This window comes from Acanthopagrus latus, chromosome 21 (genome assembly GCF_904848185.1).
Source record: "Acanthopagrus latus isolate v.2019 chromosome 21, fAcaLat1.1, whole genome shotgun sequence".
NCBI lineage: Eukaryota > Metazoa > Chordata > Actinopteri > Spariformes > Sparidae > Acanthopagrus > Acanthopagrus latus.
Genome location: NC_051059.1, coordinates 9144691 through 9164917, shown reverse-complemented (window position 1 = coordinate 9164917; position 20227 = coordinate 9144691). Strand labels below are relative to the sequence as shown.

The 20227-nt window shown below is 43.7% G+C and overlaps 1 protein-coding gene and 1 long non-coding RNA gene across 3 annotated transcripts in view; one reads left to right on the top strand and one right to left on the bottom strand.

The window, feature by feature from the left end:
• Positions 1–1377: 1377 nt before the first annotated feature.
• LOC119011822 overlaps positions 1378–20227 on the top strand; it is a 40568-nt gene continuing 21718 nt past the window's right edge. The window contains exons 1-41 of one of the 2 annotated variants that reach the window (XM_037085225.1): positions 1378–1620; positions 1814–1864; positions 1994–2160; positions 2251–2321; positions 2570–2735; positions 2972–3109; positions 3890–4067; positions 4396–4538; positions 5009–5112; positions 6118–6283; positions 6423–6608; positions 6729–6881; positions 7034–7178; positions 7675–7833; positions 7921–8039; positions 8134–8337; positions 9201–9359; positions 9544–9728; positions 9812–9994; positions 10910–11001; positions 11527–11696; positions 11827–11980; positions 12062–12138; positions 12527–12707; positions 12798–12953; positions 13282–13415; positions 13532–13690; positions 13885–14068; positions 14160–14371; positions 14988–15176; positions 15266–15408; positions 15524–15683; positions 15766–15849; positions 16909–17037; positions 17708–17824; positions 17970–18062; positions 18169–18389; positions 18510–18703; positions 18810–19064; positions 19151–19380; positions 19486–19650. In XM_037085225.1, coding sequence (XP_036941120.1) covers positions 1557–1620; positions 1814–1864; positions 1994–2160; positions 2251–2321; positions 2570–2735; positions 2972–3109; positions 3890–4067; positions 4396–4538; positions 5009–5112; positions 6118–6283; positions 6423–6608; positions 6729–6881; positions 7034–7178; positions 7675–7833; positions 7921–8039; positions 8134–8337; positions 9201–9359; positions 9544–9728; positions 9812–9994; positions 10910–11001; positions 11527–11696; positions 11827–11980; positions 12062–12138; positions 12527–12707; positions 12798–12953; positions 13282–13415; positions 13532–13690; positions 13885–14068; positions 14160–14371; positions 14988–15176; positions 15266–15408; positions 15524–15683; positions 15766–15849; positions 16909–17037; positions 17708–17824; positions 17970–18062; positions 18169–18389; positions 18510–18703; positions 18810–19064; positions 19151–19380; positions 19486–19650 — 6240 coding nt within the window. In that variant the 5' untranslated portion in view covers positions 1378–1556. The remainder of the gene's footprint in view (positions 1621–1813; positions 1865–1993; positions 2161–2250; positions 2322–2569; positions 2736–2971; positions 3110–3889; positions 4068–4395; positions 4539–5008; positions 5113–6117; positions 6284–6422; positions 6609–6728; positions 6882–7033; positions 7179–7674; positions 7834–7920; positions 8040–8133; positions 8338–9200; positions 9360–9543; positions 9729–9811; positions 9995–10909; positions 11002–11526; positions 11697–11826; positions 11981–12061; positions 12139–12526; positions 12708–12797; positions 12954–13281; positions 13416–13531; positions 13691–13884; positions 14069–14159; positions 14372–14987; positions 15177–15265; positions 15409–15523; positions 15684–15765; positions 15850–16908; positions 17038–17707; positions 17825–17969; positions 18063–18168; positions 18390–18509; positions 18704–18809; positions 19065–19150; positions 19381–19485; positions 19651–20227) is intronic. The other variant, XM_037085226.1, reaches the window with a different exon arrangement.
• On the bottom strand, positions 12810–15217 carry LOC119011825. Its single transcript, XR_005072281.1, has 3 exons — positions 15129–15217; positions 14549–14587; positions 12810–12946 (listed from the first exon to the last, which is right to left on the bottom strand). It is a non-coding gene; the product is annotated as an uncharacterized LOC119011825 (long non-coding RNA).

Below are 20227 nucleotides of genomic sequence, written 5' to 3'. Positions count from 1 at the left end.
GAACTAAATGGATAGATAGATAGATAGATAGATAGATAGATAGATAGATAGATAGATAGATAGATAGATAGATAGATAGATAGATACTTTATTGATCCTGGAGGAAATTCAAGCATCCCGTAGCAATAACAAACATTGAACATACACTGAACATACATACAATATCAAAGAAACAGTAGAAATAAAAATATGGAATAGAAAAAGTTATAACAATGTTTTGTACAACTGTATAAAAATATAAAGTGATATTAAAAGTATAAAGTGACATAGAGGTAAAGAGTATTAAGGGGACAGGGGACGGTGTACAATTGAATTAAATTGGGCTATAAAAGATGAGTGCTTTTGAGTGCATTTGTCCATTGTCTATTGTGCTTCCTGACATCACTGCGAGCTGTTGTACAGTCTGATGGCCAGGGGGACGAAAGAGTTATTGTGTCTGTTGGTGGAGCAGGATTGAGACAGCAGTCTGCCACTGAACATACTCCTCTGCCTGCTGAAGGTGTTGTGCAGAGGGTGGTGGGTGTTGTCCAGTATGGACTGCAGTTTGTCCAGGGTCCTTCTCTCTGCCACAGTCACCAGAGAGTCCAGCTCTGTGCCCACCACTGAGCCAGCTCTCCTCACCAGTCTGTCCAGTCGGGCAGCGTCCCTCTTCTTGCTGCTTCCTCCCCAGCAAACCACAGCGTAGAAGAGGACGCTGGCCACCACAGACTGGTAAAACATCTGCAGCGGTTTTTTTTGCATATGTTGAAGGACCCCAGCCTTCTCAGGAAGTACAGACGGCTCTGTCCTTTCCTGTGTACAGCGTCCATGTTTGCTGTCCAGTCCAACCTGTCATCCAGCTGCAGCCCCAGATATTTGTATTTGTATTGTATACTATGTGATTTTGTCCACCCCTTTATAATACATTTGTGCTATCCCTGTGGAGAACATGTCAGATCTCAAGTCTGATATTATGCCAGCTCAAACTGTTTAAAGGTGCACTGCTGTGTACTGTAGTTCTTTACTGACTGAGTAAATAAACATACTCTTTGTTTTCATTTGTTTATATTTGGCAGACCCTGCCACCTTTCTAGCTTCAAACAGTGTTCTAGAGACCCTTTTTTCCTCTGAGAACAGCTTGTTTATTCACTTATGGGAAAAAAATGAATACATCTGAGTTAATAAATGTATTTTTACCTTACTGATGTGGTAAATATAGTTTGAATTTCTTCTCCAACCCTAATAAAGCCCATTTAACTTTCCTGCAATAAACTGAATTTTCTCTCCATATGTGGCTCATGTCATATTGTTCTATAGTCCAAATTAATGGGGGTACAAGAAAAAATACTTTTTTCCCCCCCTGAGGATTGGTTCTGTGTCAAGTGATTGGCTCAGCAAATGTTTGTAGCTCCAACTTGGAAGGTATTTCCTGATTGGTTGCCGTGAGCACTGTGGGTCACTGTGGGAAGCCCACGTACAAGTGTGGTCATTCAGTGACTGTGAACACTGCTTGGTTTTCATCTCGCTTACATGTGGAGGCTCGGAGGCGGCCAGACCTGCAGTGACTCGGGGTTGCTATGGCTATGTCCTTGTTACTGGTCAGTTGTCTGCATGTTGCGCTCACTTGTCTCCTGCTACATGGTGAGTTTTATGGCTTTTGTTGTCAGCTATATTGATTCTGGGGTCGTTTAATTTTCCAGGTAAAGCAGAGATGATTTGACAAAGAACCGCGTGACATGACTTTAAAGCGTGGAGTTTTAGCTGTCTTATCTTTTAGAAGAGTTTCTCTTTTTTTGTCATTATGTCTGATATTCGAACCTGACTTTCTATGCAGTAGGCGATTGCCTTCAGACGGAACCAAATCTCTGTGATTCAAGCTGTCCTGGTGAGAACCCAGTTTGTTTCTTATATCATATATGATGATAACACTTCAACAATGAGAATGTTCTTCATGCAGCACACTGAAATATTAGTTTTCCCCGCATCTTGTGATTATTATTTCATGTCTCTATAGGGTTTTCTAGCTCTGACCTGTCCTATCAGAGAGGGGTGAGGTATACTTACAGGTATAGCACGATAGTTACCACCACCCTCCATGGCTCCAATGCTGGCAGGAATGGACTGGCTCTGGACTGTGTGGTTGATATCGACGTGGTTTCCAAGTGTCACTTGATGATGCAGGTCAGCTTTAGTGAAAAAGTGTTTGTGAGGAAAAACTTAAAAGTAAAGCAAAGTATTGCATAGAGATGATTATTTATGCTCGTCCAACAGATTAGGAATCCGCAGATAAAGCGGCTTTCTCCTCAGAAGGAGCACTCTGTGCAGCGTTTAAAGAGCTTGAGGTAATTAAGCAGATTTATACAATTTGAGGTGTTTTTTTCTTCAGAAGACAGTGAATGAATGAATGCATGCTTCACCCCTCATCTGCGTATTTATTCTGAGTTAATGCATGTTGGCCTGTCTGTTCTCGCTCTGAGTCATTTTGGAATGCTACAACTGTTTTTCCTATGAATGTGATACTCTGTTCAGATGCTCCACTTGTCTGTTGCCGGGTCTCAGGGGGCGCTCATCTGGTGTTTTTGTTTCCCAGGGATTCACTGGAGAGAACGCGCCTCAAGTTCTCCCTCCAGGGGGGAAAGGTCACGGCCCTCTGTCGCCAGGAGGGGGAGCAGGTGTGGGCCCTCAACATTAAAAGGGCTCTACTGAGCATGCTCCAGACCTCCCGCATGGCCTCCAAACAGGAACTAGAAAAGGAGGTGAGGGTTGATGAGGGCTGTGTTTTATCTTATAACTGCCAAGTTCGCAAACTCACAGCGAGTGCCTTGTCTTCATGGAGATTTCAAAATAAAACAAGTGCAACCACTTCTTCACAACTGACAATACAACCTCTGCTCCTGCCACAAACAATAACCGTCATTAAGATCTTGTCATAAAACGGTGCATTCACCGGGTGATTATCTGACTTTTCTTTAACGCCTCTTGCTGCTTCCAGACAGACTTGTACGGGACGTGCACCAGCAGGTATGAGAGGCGAGGACCGTTACTGCTGAAGAGCAGGGATCTACAGCAATGCCACCAATCCAGGCTGGCAAACTTCTGGCCCCATTCAGTATCTTTAACTGCAGATACAGTGAGTTTGCCTCTCTTTTCTCTTCGTCAAAAATGCATGGGAACGAGGCTACCACTGAAAACACTAAGGCCATGCACCTTCTCTGGGGACTTTGGGTGCAACTTGAGGGGAGTTTATACTCTACACTTAAAGGTGCAGCATGTAGTGTGTTTACTGTGAACTATTTAGTTTATCGTAAGTATTAATATTTTGAATTTTGAAAGAGAGTTGGAATTTCTTCTCCCAGACTACAAAGCACCCCTTTAAAGTCATGTGCATGGTTGTGATGTTATAGTCTGATTCCAATATTTTTAGACTGCATTTAAATATGCATTTATATATCCTACTATTAGGACAAATATTACATAAATGATTAAATATTTTGTTAATTTAGTTCAAGAACTAGCAGTGTGGAGCCCTAAAACTAAATTCACATCTTTGTGAATGATAAAAATGTCAAAGTAAGTGAACATAAAACAGGAATGTCAGGTTTCAATTGTGTTTACTTCAACGATTACATTAATACTTACAAAAATAAAGTATAAATTCCTCACTGTGACCCTGCCGATGCATTCGTCTTGTAGATTGTTTTTTCCTCCTCTCTGATGTCTGAGCTCAAGAAAAGTGGAACTGAAAAAATGGGTGATGACGCTTGTTCTCACCAGAGATTTCCGCACCACCGAATAAGAGGATGTCATTTTTAGCCCACTGTTGTCAATATTACATCAGTGCTTTGGCTCAACAGCTGCATTTGATTCATGCTTCTATGACGGGAGGTTTGTGTCATGTCTTTTTTGCCAGTCGGTGCGTTCAGAGCTGCACTGTCTTCAGAGGCGTGGATCTACAGTGATGCAGGAGGTCAACTGCACCGAAACCGTTTCCATGGCAACATGGTCCAGGACTGCAGGGCTGGTGAAGACCCAAACGGTGTCTACCCTGCTCCTGCTCAGAGCCCAGCCTGGGACTCCTTCAGGCACAGGTCAGGGGTAGTATTAAAGGTTCCACATTGTGAAAAGGAAGATCAACCATGCCTGACACGGAAACATGGCGGCCGGGGCCTGCTCAGGCCTGTGAGAGCTGATCAATTAGAGCAGTCTGATCTTACAGGAGGGAGGGGGGCTTTAAAGAGACAGGCACTAAAACTTAATATGTTTTATTGAACATTAAATCATGTAAAATAAAATTCTAGCAGATACCTAAAATAAAAGTATGAACCTTTATGGGACCTTTAACACTTTTAAAGTTACTATCAGCAGCTGTTTTGCAGACATGGACCCTGATGCCTGTTCTCACCAACGCTCTTGCAGATTCTTTACGTGTCGGTGTGCTAACTGACCTCCAGTTTGAAGACGAGGGGGCTGAGAGGCCAGGGAAAGCTAGAGCATCAACACCTCAGCAAGCCAGTCAAACTGTCCGTGTGTTATGTAGCCTTACCTCAGACCCACAATTGGTGAGTTTAAACTGTATTTATACGTAACAAAATGCTTATTGTATGTTTCAGTTTGCCTGCCTTACACTCCAGGCGATGCAGTACCTTTTAGTTATGAATATGAATCCCCTTTAAGTTGACGTACCTTGCCAGACCACTGTTGGCACATTTGTGTTTGTAAATCGTTGCTTGACTTCCCCTGGGACTTGGCTCTGTGTGAGCCAGTCATTTTAATGTCTCCCATACAAAGGAGTTCAGTCAAACCTAATCTGGCAACCCTCTTCATAGTGAGTTTACATAGGAGGTGTTTAAAAGAGGCCGCAAGACCCAGGGCCTGACACACTCTGTGATAAAATTAGTGTGTGAGGATCAGGTGATTGAGGGGATGAAGCGTATTCACAGTTCTGCAGGAGGTGATTCATTCTGGTTGTGCAGAGACATTTTTTTTTTCCCCCCAAAAAAGCTATACGTGTGTTTGGGTCCGCTCTTAGGTATCACAAGAGTTCCTTCAACTGGCTTTCCAGCTGAGAGATCAGACCCTCTCTCAGCTCAAGGCACTTTGGCAAGAAGCGTCTTTCAAGTGCCGCAACGACTGGTCAGTGTTTCCTCAGTGTCTTTTGCCTCCACTTCTTCATCAGTGTCTCCACATGACTGTTTTAGTTGCACATTTCCACCGTCATGAATTAAAGCTAATGGAAGATCTTGTGCTTGAGCTACCAGTAAATTGGATTAAAGCTGAGAGAACTCCCCTTTATGCTTTATAATGAGAAAAATACACACAGCCTCTGGCCAAGTCAACAAGTTAACAAAGGACAGTCTGTGTGGGACAGTGGCCAACTCAATCAGACACTACTCTGAGGCACAGAGGAGCTGACATGCCAGAGCAGGGCAGGCTCTTATTATGACTTTGACTAGAAGATGGCAGATAAACCTTTAACAAAGCATTTTGACTTCCATGGGTGTAATTGATAATATAATTAACAATGGGCGCATCACACAGGGGAAACTCAAAGTAAAAGAGTGCTGTAAGATTGATCTCCACTGTTATGTCGGTCCGGTTCTTCAGCTATGAGGCCATGGCAATAGCTAGTAGTTAGCTAGTCTTTTAGCACAGCATAAAAGCTAGAATAGCTGTTTCCAGTTTTTAGGCTATGCTAACAGTTCAGCTCTGTCGAAAGGTAGCAAAATCCGCCTAGCGTAACCCCAAAAGTTCACTAATTTACATTATATGTTTATGTACATTGTAAGTACTGACCAAACAAGCAGCAGAGACTACAGGAAGCTGCTGCTCCCTGCAAAGAATAGTCATATGCATGGATTAAACAAATGAGATATAATGCTGCTTATTAGAGAGCTTTAGCTTTAGCTTTCAGTGTTTGCATGCAAATTTGGTTCCCTTTGAGCAGATACAGGTTAGCATTTCCTCCCTGTGTTTATGCCAAACTGAGCTAACCAGCTAATGGTTGCAGCTATATACTGTATTTACTGTGCAAACAATCTCAACTAACTCCCTAATAAGTGACCATTTTTCCATAACCATCAAATTTTATGGCATAAACCACCAGAGATTGATACTAAAGTTGAATGACTCTTTGAACAGGCAGCCTTTGTTAGATGCATTACCAGCGTGCGGATCTGAAAACTGCATCTTACTGCTGACCGACCTAATGAAGAGCAGAGAGCTGGAGGAGGAGCAGGCTCACGCGTTTCTCTCCACCATCGCCCTCATCCCCCACCCGTCGCCGCAAATCATCGACTCCATCAATGTAGGAACTTCTTGATTACATTAATGATGAGCAAAGTCTCCCATCAAAGCTACTTCCTAAATTCGCTCAGGAGGTGTATTAGTCGAACACATGTGAATGATGCATACAGCTCATCCTGTAGCTCTGCTGTGTTGGTTAGGACTTACTGGAGGTCCCAGAGGTGCGGTCCAAGGCTCTGTTAGCTGGATCATGTTTGGTCTATCAGTTGTGCCGGAGGTCTCAAGCCTCCTGCAGTGAACTTTCTCAGGTCCAGACCTTCGTACAAACGCTTCAAAAAACCCTGATGGAGGGCAGTGACGGAGAGCAATCCGCTCAGAGACGTACAGTAGGTGCACTTCACATCATAACAATGAACTGTGTTATTCTATGTCCTCAGAATGCAAGTTTTGAGGCAATCTTACATAAACAGTGCATACTCACTTGCACATAACGTGTCTCCCAACAGCTTTTTTATGCACTGAAATCAGTGGGGAACATGGGCCTGTCTGCCCCAGCCTTCATTCCTCTCCTAAACCGCCTCGTGCTCGGCCACTCAACTGCGCCGAAGCTGAGACTCGCTGCTATCCAAGCCTTCAGACGCTTTCCTTGCTCAGCCGACGTGAGTCAACACTAATACAAGTCAATGGTCTTCATGTCACAGAAGCTAACTTTGTGTTTGACATAGTAATTGATTCAGGATGAGTTGAGGCGGAGGTGAAGAGGTGGGTGTCAGTCTAGCATCAGTGACTGACGGCAGTTTCCTTCCTTTAGAGATCTGTGCTGTTGCAGCTGTACCGGTCCTCCCAGGAGGATCCCGAGGTCAGAATCACAGCATACCAGCAGCTCATGCGCTGCCCTGATCGGGGCGTGTTTGATGTGGTGAAGACGACGCTGAGGGACGAGACGTCCAGCCAAGGTCTGACTAGACTGCTGTGGTTTGTAGTGGGGATGCCCAGAACAGTTTCCCCTTGCGAGAATGTTTAGCAATTGACATTTTTTTTGGTGAGCTACGTAAGTCCCCTGCCGGTCATGCTCGTGTTCCAGCTCTCATTGTCAAGCAGGTGAAACGAGACTAAACATTGGCTTCAGTTGTTTGTTTATAGAAAGTTCTTGATCTATGTTGCTCTCTGTGTAAACCAATTGAAGTCTACCGTGTTTCTCCAAAGTGCTTGAAAATGATATGTGAAAGAATGTCATTTTACAAATAAGATGCAGTTCCAGGCGGGAAATCACAACAAAACGAAACTCAAGCTGGCAGACAAATAATTGTAAACACTTCATGAGGTTACCACGTCTCGGGTTATTTAAGTTGCACCTCTGTGGCTGTGTTTGTTACGATGATTCTTTTCGTGCTTGTTCATCCTCTCGCTCTGTTTGCCAGTATAACAATATACGCTCTTCTGCTTCTTCAGTGGGCTCATATGTGTGGAGTCACCTGACCAGCGTCCTGAGGAGCGAGGACCCCATGAAGCAGCCGCTAATCGAGTCACTCCCTGATGATATTATCAGCAGGGACTTTGAGGCTGAGTTTCTGAAATACTCCTCCTATTCAGACTACACTGTTTCATCCGGTAGCGACGGCTTCCCTTCGGCTTCAATTTAAGTGAAATAGATAGTAAAATATGATTGAAAAACACTTCTCTGATTACTTGTTTCAGGCATGGGAGTCACAAACGTGGAGACGTCTTTGGTTTTCTCGCCCAAATCCTTTCTACCCAGATCTGCCACTGCCAACCTGACAGCATATTTTTATGGCAGAGCTCACAACCTCCTGGAGGTGAGTTTGATATCGATTCGATTTTCGTTCCTCAAGTCATATCAGAGGCTCACAGTACTGTGTCACAGTCATGTTTCTTTGTTCCCCAACTCAGGTCGACCTTCACGTTGAAAACGCTGAGCCGCTTTTGAAGAACGTTTTCGGTCACTCTGATGGAGAGTCTGCAGCTGGAAGTCGGAAAGATGGGCAGTCCGAGGAGGAGAGGAGGACGAGAGGGAGAGCAGATGATGGCCACAGAGGAGAAAGAGAAAAATGTTTGTCCAGCACCAACAGTTACCTGGACAAGGCCAGGGCCATGGTGAGGACACTGTGACTGTTGGGAGACAGTCGCCTCTACTGGGCTGGTGTCTTAGGTGAACAGGCAGGGCAGAGGGTTTAGGATCCAAGCTTGGTCAGGTTGGATTAGGTTGCATATTTTTTGGGGGGTCAACAGCGTGCAAATTTGATTACATAACGTACTGTAACATACATGCATTTTGTAAAATGATGATATAGTTAAAGCAACATTTTGTAACTTTTTTACCTTCAAATCATTAAGATGGTTCAGTGTCTTGTAACAGGGTGAATGGTGTCTCTGTCTCAGCCACTCTGCCCCAATCACTTGTTTCTGTGTAACTTCAGTAAGAGGGTCGTTTACTTCAACATACAAGTTTTCAACACATAACATTGTTGGGATGTAATGAGTTTTGTCCGTAGTTAGCACCTATATTATGTCTGACAAATGTTGCAGACCTGGGATTTGTATTTACGACAGTGGTGTTGCACTCACTACATTATTCTGCTTTAATGGAAACACCATGACTAGGGCTGCAGCTACTGACTTTTTCATCATTGATTATCTTCTTGTTTAATCCGTTAAATGACTTGTACAATGTCAGAAAATAGCAAAATGTAAATGTAATGGAGGATTATAAGTAAGTCAAATATCTTCAGTTGTTTGGCATGTGTAAGTAGTCACTTCTTAGGGTATTCATTAACTACAAATGCTTCGGCATACTCAGAAACATGAATAGATATAGATACTTTTAACGATACATTCAGAAAAGTCAAGAGGCTTTTTTATAGTGTAGGATTTCTGTTCATGTGAAAATAAATAATGTTTTGCACTGAGGGAAGTTGATGTCATGTAGTGATCCCATCCCATTTATTTGTCTTGTCCAGTTGTTTGGGAGCAGGAGAGCAGAGGAGAGCAGGCCCGAGTGTTGGGTTGGTGTGAAGGTGTTTGGCAATGAGCTCAGCGTGTTCACATGTGAAGACCTCTACGACCAAATCAACCAGGTGTCGCTGAGCGTGGCAGGACTGGCTGTCAAACTGCTCAAGGTACTTTTTATTATTTTTTTTTTTTACAATGGACTCCAGGCCAAGGCAGCAACATAAAAAAAGTTTCACATAAAGGGACAAAGAGCAAAGCAACAGACATCAAACATGCGGCATGTACATCAATAATTGCACCAGTGTGTATTCTCCTCTGTTCAGTCTGCCTTCCTTCCTCTCTGATCTCCAGGGTCACGAGGTTCAGCTGAACCACAGGGCCGTGCTGATGACAGAGGAGCTGCTTTTACCATCTCTGTCTGGTTTGCCCATCAAAATGGGCATCAACATGACCTCCCTCCTTTCTCTGCGTCTGAAGGGCAACATCAACTACAGGGATACTTCTCACTTCTCCCTGACTGGATTCATCAAACCCAAGTACTTCCGCATTACCACGTGCGACAGGGGGCTACCAGTTTTTTTTGGCAACTGTGCTCAGTAACCGGTGTGTCTCTCCTCAGTGCACATGTGGGGCTGTCTGCCAGGATGGGGGTTGACGGTGCTTTGGGCCAGGCTGCAGTGGACTGGGTCTCAGAGCTGCGGAGCTCCACCAGCCTGGATGGGAGTGTGGAGATGCAGGAGGGACGGGATCTCAGGGTCACACTTAACACGCCAGAGGACGTCATGGACATCATCTCTGTCAGGTACCTTTCAATTAGTTACACCATTTCAGAATGTCCCTTGATAGATCATATGTGTCGCTGAATGTTTACCAGCCCCAACAGCATCACCTGGTTATGTTTTCAGTTTGTGAGTCTTTGTGTGTGTGTGTGTGTGTGTGTGTGTGTGTGTGTGTGTGTGTGTCACTGGCAACGGAGCTGGCTAACTCCTGCCTGAGCCATAACTTGGATAGGGATAAAGTGATTTAGTTGTTTAGTATTTCCAAATGTGAATGGACTAAATGGTTCAAAACATGATAGTTGAAACAAGTCATTTTGTGGGGGGTCGTGATGCTCAATTTTTGTTATCGTTTAACAGCCACTTCTTTCAAAATGTAAGGTTATGGAAAAAAAAAAGTCTTCTTGGGCCGCAGTGAAATTTTGATTACACCGTTGACCATGATGTAAAATTAGTTTCAAAGCCTGGCACTGTTCTTGGGGGCTTGTGTGTAGCTGAGATCAAATGAAGGCCAAATTTGAAGAGTACTTTTGAGGAGTACTGAGGACTCATGTAATTATGCAAGACGATCTCTTAATAGACAGTTAGAAATATGTTTAAACCCCTGGGACTTATTTAAGTCAATCGCTTCTAACTAAAATTATAGATATTATATACAGTGTTTATTATCATGTAAAGGGCTCAGGTTATTTGACTCCTGAAAAGTTATCGTGTTGTGTTTGCCCATTGATCATGGTGCACACCTTTGAATATCTTGCGGAATTCTTTTGTACACTTTCAGTTATTATGTATAGTAGGTTGCTCGAATATTTTGGCATGAAGAGTATAACGACAGAATAAGTTCAATTGAATATGAAATAACCATGACAAAACATACGGTCTGTTCGTGTTTGTAACATTGTCTTGAGTGATGGTTTGTGCGTCAATTTCCTGTTCACCAGCTCGAGAGTGTTTCAGCTCAGTGGAGACCACAGAGAGGAGATAAAGGGGCCAAAGAGTCGAGTCCAGAAGACCGCCTGCACACCAAAGACGTGTAAGTTCTCATAAGCCGTCTACAATAATTATTATAACATACTCTTACTTTTTTCTAGAAATACCACAGCATGTTGCCTTTTTAAAGCCAGTACCTCAATATTTTTACTTTTTTAGTCTTCATATGTGCAGTTATCAAATAAGTTTAAAGGGGCAATATGTAAGAATTTAGTAAAACTAAAATGATCAGAATAATGCAAACAAAAAAGCAGTTATTATGTTGCAGAGATATCAAATGAAGTTAGTATTCTAACCAGCCAGGCCCAGTCCTTCCTGGTCAAGAGCGCCTAATGCTCCCCTGGTCCCTGAGCCCCAAGTCTGAGTTGCACAGCCAACTGAGCAAACTAGCTAAGGGCAGCTACATTTAGCAGCAGTTAGTGGTTGGTGGTTGTTACGAGTATGAATTTTACAGGTGACCAATTCATAAAATCAACTTTGATTGTGTGAGAGATTGTCCGACTTTCTCTGATGATCACATTATAAGAGTTAGATTGTTTACCAAACACTGAGCTCTGCTTCTTCGCAGGGTCCAAGATGGTCGGCTGGCAGCTCTGCTCCAATGCCTCTTACCCGTCACTTGCTGCGGGTATTTCCCTCCCTCCTCCAGGACCAGCCCACCTCTCCCTGAGGTTGCTGAAGCTGGACAGAGGCCTCCATTACTACCTGCTGGAGGCCGCCTACTCACTGCTTGCTCAGGTGACATAATGTGATGTAAAGGCCATAAAAGTGAGAGAAGGATTTTAGAGTTTTTTTGTTTGTTTTATATGCGTGTGCGATCTTTTCACCTAGTCTCACAGTTGCTGAATTGCCCCATCTTATATTTCAGAGAGGCACCTGGGTCCCCAGAGAGGCCTCTATCCACCTCCTCCTGGCCACACCTCAGTCCTCCATCCCCAGGGACATGTCTCTGGACCTGAGCTTCAACCCTCACAGACTGCTGCTGAGGATCACCCATCCTCTGAAAACCATCCGCATACAAGGTCGGTCACAGAGGAGCACCAAAAAGCCCAAACACATATGAGGGTCTGATGCTGAAAATGTGTTGTTGTTTTTTTTTTCAGGGCAACTTGAACGAGAGCGGAACGTAAAGTCAGGGAAGCTGGAGCTGCTGGTTGATGGTTCTCATTATTACATCATGGTCAGTATTGAGGTGATATGTTGTGATTTAAAGAGTTAATAATACAAACTCCATAAGTGAATAAGTTGTTGGGTAAATGTAAATATAAATGTAAACTGAGAGGAAAATAAGCTCTCCAGAACACTGTTTGAAGGTGAGCAGGGTCCACCACATATAAACAAAGTAAAACAGTATGAAACTGTGTTGTCCTTTAAGGTCAGTTTGTTTAGTCCGTTTATTCAGTCATGAAAACAAAGAGAGTTTGTGTATTTCATTTGTTTAAGCTTACAAAAAAACAGTCAGTGAAGATCTCCCTCTTTGCTGATTAACCCAAAACTACAAACTGCACCTTTAATCTGAAAATGATTTTTTTAGTTATAAAAGATGTTAATTAGTTTGTCATCTTTAGGGTTTGGTCGACTCTCAGACCCTCCTGTCAGAGCAGCGCACACGCTATCACATTGAAGCCAAAATGGCCGCTCATGGACATCCCATGATCCTCTCTGCTAATGTTACCCGTGGACTTGGCAGAAAGACCAGCATCTCTGCCACTGTGAAGAACGTGTTCAGAGAAACTGCATCAGTGTCAGGTATCCAACCAACATGACAAAATTATATTCATTTATTACCTCTAGAAACACAACTTTTATAGATCTAAAACGTCAATTCTTTCACATCAGTGGTCCTGGAGCGCAGGCGGGATGGCAACAGCAGGCAGTACTCTGTGGAGGCGGAGCTGCTGTTACCCGGTGTGGTCGGCGCCAGGATGCTGGGACTGATGGAGCAGAAGGGCTCGCTGTGGAGCTCCGCCCTCAGGCTCAAATATGGTCTGGGAGGTGAGGGATTGAAAAACACACTGCGTTAAGCTGTGATAGCCTGACACGGAAGTTGTCCATGGAAATTGTTTGGTAAAGGGCAGGCACTTTAATTAAATCCTTGGCAGGTGATTGGACGAATCATCTGTCTATAATCATCTATCAGGGGCTGACTCTAACCAATCAGTTCAACAGATCCACCAACATTCGACAAAGTCATATCACATCGATTTCAGTATGTTGCTTAAACTTGCCATCAGGAGCGCCCTGATACTTTATTTTAAAAGAAATGAAGCAGTTTCCAAGGAGATGAGACTTCAGTTTCTCCTGACCTTTGACCCCCTCACAGGTGATGCCCGACACCTGCGTCAGGAGTGCTACACATCTCAGAGACTAAGGAGTGAGAGGGATTCAAACCTCACGTACATCATGAGAGCAGATCATGAGTTCTACTGCTCCAACACCGCTCCAATCAACCACAAGGTAACTGCTGGAGACGTGAACCCACTGGATGACACACGCTTTTAAAGCAAATCTTAGTCCAGTACTTCCAGGTGGATATTCTCTCTGTGTTTTTAACAGCTTGGTTGATTCTGCAGATCCACCTCAGGCACGAGGAGAGCGCCAGCCACGTCAAATCCGCCCTGGACATGAGCTATGGCAAACACTGGGATGAGATCAACAACAAACGCACACTCCTCCTGAGCCAGTCCTTCAAAAACCAGAGCACACTAAACCACACCAGCTACACACTGGAGGTAGGCAGGGCTGCATCTGCCTCTCTCTCTCGCTTCCAACAGTGTTCTGGGACTATATTTTCCTCTGAGAACAGCTTGTTTATTCAGTCATGTATTATTAACTCATTAATATTGTGAAAATATTAGTTTGAATTTCTTCTCTAAAACTACACAGTGCCCCTTTTAATAGCATTTTTATTTTATTTTTTTTCTAGTTCATTTTCCAGGTGCCGGAGAAGAATTTAAACTACAGGACTCAGCTTCTTCACTCTCACCTGAGACAAGTCGGGTCTGAGTGCAGCACTCACCTCAAAGTCAACTACAACAACCTGATGCCGCTGGTGGCAGGATTACACTGGAAAAGCCCTCCCAGAGACACCCCGCAGAAAAAATGGGAAGGTAAGACGAGTTGCGATGCCTGTGAAGTGTTTTTTTTTTTCTCCTGCAGCGAGGAATCGATCAGCATCATGTCTGTCTTTTTATCCTCCAGGCACATTCAACATGGACACTCCGTGGCTGTACATCTACACTGCGCACAAACTGAGCCAGCAGCCGCGCCACACGCTCCATCTCACGTCAGAGCTCACAGCCAGTAAGTGGCTGACCATCCGCAGCCTCCTGCTGGAAGGTTTCTACAGGGACAGGGGCAGAGAGAGGGAGGCCCGTCTGAAGCTCTACACTCCAGCTGTCACCTACATCCAAGTAAGTGGAGGACAGGAGAAGAGAGGCCACTCCATCTAAACATCTGTTGAACAAAATCCGAAGTGCTTTGCAACAACAAGGTAATCCAGGCACATAAAATATAAGAAAGCATAGCAATCAAGGCAGGGAATATTGAAAAGTCTTCATGAAAGTGGCTTAATCCTTCCTACAACTCACCTACAGTATGTAACAGCCAATGAGAGGCCATCACGAGACCTGACAGGTGAGACAAATAGAAAAAAACTAAGCATGAGTTGAGATTACTCAAAAATATATACATGAACATGATATGAAGATAAAAGTACAAGAAAACAATGAAGCAGAAGTGATCAAAAGTCCTACTTGAGTAAAGGACAAGATGTTGTGTTAAAATATTACTTTGGTAAAAGTGAAAGTTATCAATATCAATAGAACATCAATCAAAATCTTAAAGTAACTGTTATTTAGTGTGCATAAATACCAAAAAGTGCAAGTAAAAGTAATGATATGTATATTCACATGTACGCACTGTATACTTTACTGCAGAAAATTGACTTAGTTTATCTATTAAAATTGCACTACAACATTTTAACACATGCATGTCCTCCGCTCCTCCAACTCCTCCATGCTTCCTCAGGCAGGAGGGTGGAGCATTGTGGGGAAGCGAAGTGTAAAGGCCTCCGCCTCCTTAAGCTCATTGTGGACTCCACCCGTGAGAGGAGACGTCTCTCTGGAAGCCTCTAAATCCAGCTACACCCTGCAGATGGCCTCCGCTTACGGCAAGAACAACGTCAGCCTCGCTGCTGCCCTGAACACTGTGGAGAAGGTGGGTGGCAATACTGGGCTTCCTCCATCGTATGAATGTGTTAAGTTAAATGTTTTTAACACGTTTGAATAATCTCTACCCTCTTTAAGAATCTGAAAAAGAGGCAAGCGATGCTGAAGATGAGCTTCTCGAAGCCGAAGAGCCCGTCCACAGAACTGGAGTTGGAGGGAGTCATAGAGGAGCTGAGGAGGGACAAGAAGATGTATCAGAAAACAGCAATGCTTCAGCTCAGGTCTGTGCCTCGATCTGATTGATTTGTAATCTGGCTGGTTGTAAAAATTGTGTTTTCATTTTTTATTTTGCTATGATGAAAAAAATACAATGAATATTACTGGCTCATCGCACAGACAGCCCTTACAGACCTTCCCTCAGACTCTCTTCCTGCGGGAGACCTTCACCGTTGACCTCCTCAGAGGCCTCTACATCCTGGAGTCGAAGGCTGGTTTCCAAGGCAACAGAGAGGTCATCCACACCCTCACCCTCGGCTACCAGCCACCGAGCCCTTTTGTAAGTTAAGCGCGAGTTAATCCAAACACAAAGCGAGTAAGTATTTGATTACTGTTTTCATTGTGACTCTTCTCATGTTCAGGTTTGTTCTGCGCTGATCCATCCTTTCAGCTCCGACACTGTTCCGTCAGACTCAGAGATCTGTGTGACTGTAACCAGCAACCAGGTAAGCAACCAAATGGTGCCCATTTTCAAGCTCATGCTTTCATGTTACGTGTCAAAGAGAAAATATTTGCGTTCTTTAATGTTTGAAAAAATATTATTTTCTCATACCGTCCATTGCTGCATCCTTTCTATTCACCATATTGAATGCTCCGTTCTCATGTCTCTTTAAGGCCCCCCTCCCCAAAAAGCCCTGCCTGCTCTGATTGGTCAGCTCTCAAAGGCCTGAGCAGGCCCCACCTATTGTGTGTTTCTGCATCAACTCTGCTCCTTTTTTTTGTTTTTTTTTTAACCAAAGCTCTGTTAGCACCCTGCTATCACTACTGTAGGGACATAAACTATTTACAGAGGCCCTTTTCACCACTATCCAAGAAGAGTGTGTCATCTGTTAAAGGGTAATGTCACCAATTTTAAACACTGAAGTGTGTTTACAGTTATTTGGGTGTAAAAGGAGGAAAAAAAAAGAGTTTAAAGCCTTTTGTGGCAGAAGCTGCATGTAATCTGATACATAACCTCCAGTCATGTCACTTTGTGGAAGAGTTGCATTGTGGGTAATGTAGGCTCAATATGCAAACTTCAAAATTTGGCACCTAAATTACCCACAATGCTGTGGCAGACACACTGATTATATGGCTTGTACACAGTTCTCTGGAGTGTTTTGATATTTGAAAGTATTTATATAGCCGCTAGACCTGAACGCAGAAGTTGTTGAAAACTGAATCTAATTCCACATCTCATGATGCACAGACACACATTTTTTCAAATCTTAATTTCTAGCCCATGGCCCTGTGTTTCTTAAGATAGTGAACATGTATCAGAATTACTGACAATTATATATGAAACTGATACATAAAACATGGAGAACTTCATGAGAAATGAATGTAATTTGATGTTAGAGCTGTGTGTTGAATTTGAATATTAAATCAGTGTATGCATGACTGAACTTGAGTGAAATACTTGTCGATGTGATTATGACATGTGGAAAATGTATTTCAATTTTTACTCATAAATGTCGGAAACATTTGTGTATATAATGCGTTTTATATGGCCCACTCCGTTTCAGACCCAGAAAGACATACAGGGGAGGTTACGTGTTGGGAGCAAAGAGAGACTGACTTTCTTCGGACAAGTTCAGTTGCACTCAAGTCACCAGGTGATAAATGTTAGAGCCAACTTCAGCCATCAGCTCGAGGTGAGCCGACCACATTTTTTTTATTATTTATTATTATCATTATTATTCACTATCGCCAACTGTTTGAATATGTCCCTACACTGGTGGTATGGTGATTGCTGTCATCAGTCTAATAAGCTATGCAAGCTCGACCTCTGACACTGTACAGCCGTGGTCCTCAATAGGCGGCCCCTGGGCCGCATCCAGCCCACCAGCCTCCTATTTGTGGCCCCTGAACTGTTATTCTTTCACTATGTGTTTTGGTTGGGTCAGCACGTGTATACCAGGACTTGTCTTCATGCCAACGATACACAGACAGCTTGGTCACTCTCTGCTGTGAGCGCAGATTTTAATTTTCACTTTTGTTTTTGGAGCAGTTTGCATTTTGTGGCCTATAGGATGGCGTGTTCCAAGTTCACTGCTAAAAGAAAAGTGGACAGTGAACATCGGCAATTCAAGAAGAATGGTCTGAAAAATTTGCATTCATTCTCCCTCCAACCAGCACAAGACCCATGTGCTTAATATGCCTGTGGCATGTGGCCTGACTGACCTCAATACATGGACCTTTGAGTCATTGAAAAAAATCTTTGTGGCCTTTTAAAATTTGTATTTGAGTACCCCTGCTGTACAGTATAGTTTACAGTAGAAAAAGGCCAAACTTGTGACCAGCTCACTGTTATTACTGTTACAGCTGCAGCTCCCCTCCTCTGCTGCAGTGGAGGGAAATGTATGCTGGAACCCCAAAAACAACACTGACTTTGATTATCAGGCCAGAGGTAAACTGAGAGTGGAGCGACAGCAGTGCCAAGTGAGTAAAACTCAGCTCCGTACTTTGATTATTGCTTGTTTAAAAGGACAGTATGTAAGATTTGGCCAACTGTCTAATCCATATTCCGAACAGCTGCAGCTGCTGTTTCATGAATTTAAATGTTTTTTCTTTTATTCTTTTCTAGCTTTCTGTACAGCTCAATGGAACATCAAGCAGAGTCGTTCTTTATTCCTCTCTCAGTCATCCCTTCAAATCAAAGATTCCCAAAACATTAGAGGTGGGCCACTTCTGTGTGTAGTCAAATCATTTAATTTAGTAGTTTCTAAAACATTTGAAATCAAATTCAAGCTGTTGTGCTGTTTGGCTGTTTTTATCATGCTCAGGTCAGAGCCACGGCAGACATTTCTACAGAGGCTGGTAGAGGAAGTAGCTCAGTGAATGTGAGGGCTGATGGGAAGGACAGGGTGAAGCTGGACACCCAGGTTTCACACTCCCTCCAGAGAGGAGAAAGAACTGTGGGGCTGAGGGTTAATGTGTCCCAGAGCCTGCTGCATTCTCCCACTGACCTGCGTTTAAACATGGCTGCCAACATGTCATCAGACAGGTGTGTAGATCCACCTGGCTGAGGGTTTCATTACTTTGTCTCCATAAGACATACTCTGACAGTCGTGTGTCTAATAAACCATCTCTTTGTGAACTTTTGAACTCATTGTGTCTCCTCCAGTGTGTCTCTACATGGCTCCTATAAACAGGGGCATGAGGCTCTGCTGGCCCAGGTCAAAGGCTCTCTAAAAACCACACAGGGCCTCCAGCTGGCTGTGTCCGGGGACCTGAGGCACTCCATGTCCAACCTCGCTGTTTTGCCTCCAGTGCTGGGGTTGGACGGGGCGCTGGGACGGTCTGACACGCTCATTGAAGGTAAAGGTTCAAAAATACCATATAAACTAATTTGATATTACATGACGGCACATTCTGACATCCAGCCGTCCTCACTGGGAGACATTTTCATTTAATGTAATTGCAGGACAGGTGAGAGTTAGAGTGATGGAGGCCTTGTACAATGTAGAGCTAAGACATCAGGAGGATCCCGGCGATGCTTCGGGTAGAGAGGATGAAGAGAGCATGTTGGGAAAGAAATCCCATGTGACCCGTGATTGGCTGTGTGTTCGGATGGGGGCGGAGCATTTGTGCGCAAATGTGAGCCGCACACTGGTGGATCGAGGGAAGGGTGAGATTCACAGCCGACTATCTCACTCTTTCCACCTGCTCAACGCCACAGGTAACCATCACTTCATAAATAACATGTTATATTTCATACATTGTAATCTCTTCTGATCTCTCAGTCTCTTTGTCTTCTGGATGTAGGTGTACCTGGCAACAGTAGTGCCCAGGTGAGGTGGGCTCAGCATGGCATTCGACTGTCAGTCCTGGCAGAGCTGCAGGCTGGAGCTGAACATCTAAAAGCTGAGTTTAACGGCGGAAAGACAGAGCATGTTATCCCTCGGTGGGAGTACTTCTCCAGGCTGCAGCATCAAGTCAAAGCCCTGCTGAAAAGAGGCGTATCGAGCTCCATACAAGCCAAAGCACATTGCCAGGTATTTGTCCATCCGCAGCAAGTTCTGTTTTTTTTTTTTTTTGTTTATGGAGCCTTAAATGCATCTCTGTGTTATCATTCTCATTTGTATGTTTTGCTTTCCAAGTTAGAAACTGAAGGACTGGACACTGGCTTGGTCCTTCACATGGACGACGAGAGAACGGTTGAGGCCCTTTTAAACGTTGGATCAAAAAACAACACAGCTGTAATGGCAGTGTCTGTGTGGCAACAGATGGACCTGCTCCAGGCAGTCATACCCAGCTCCTTGCAGGTACATTTGACACAATTCAAGCTCATTTGCAGATTTCTGCCCCTGAATGAAAAATGAGAACATTGACTGTGTCTTTCTTCAACTAAACCCAACATCTTTGCGTAGCTGTGGAGCATCGCTTGTCAGTCTTTTGAACATTGAGCTGTACAACCTACATCGCAGACGAGGACAATCTGTAAAGCTGCATGTCAGCATATAGCTATGATAAGAATAGCACTTGCCTTTTTACATTGTTATGTCCCCAAATTAAAACAATAATACTTGTAGCCCGCACGTAGAACCTAAACCAGTTGAGAGAGAGGATGACTGGTTGCTCTATTTAACACAGTGGAACAGAACTGTGTTGGAAAACGGGAGAAAGAGAGAAAAGAAAGCATCAAGAAACTAGGAAGAAAATATTAAAAAGCCTTTAAAATAATGTATAAAAGGCCAATCGTTAAAAAAGCCAGCATGTTTTGACCATTCAGTCTTAATCAGTGGTTTCAGTGGTGAGTTCTTGAAATGCCTTTGGAACAAGTTAAAGGAATAGCTTGGCATTTTAGGAAATGTGGCTCATAAGTAAGCTTTAGAGAGCCAG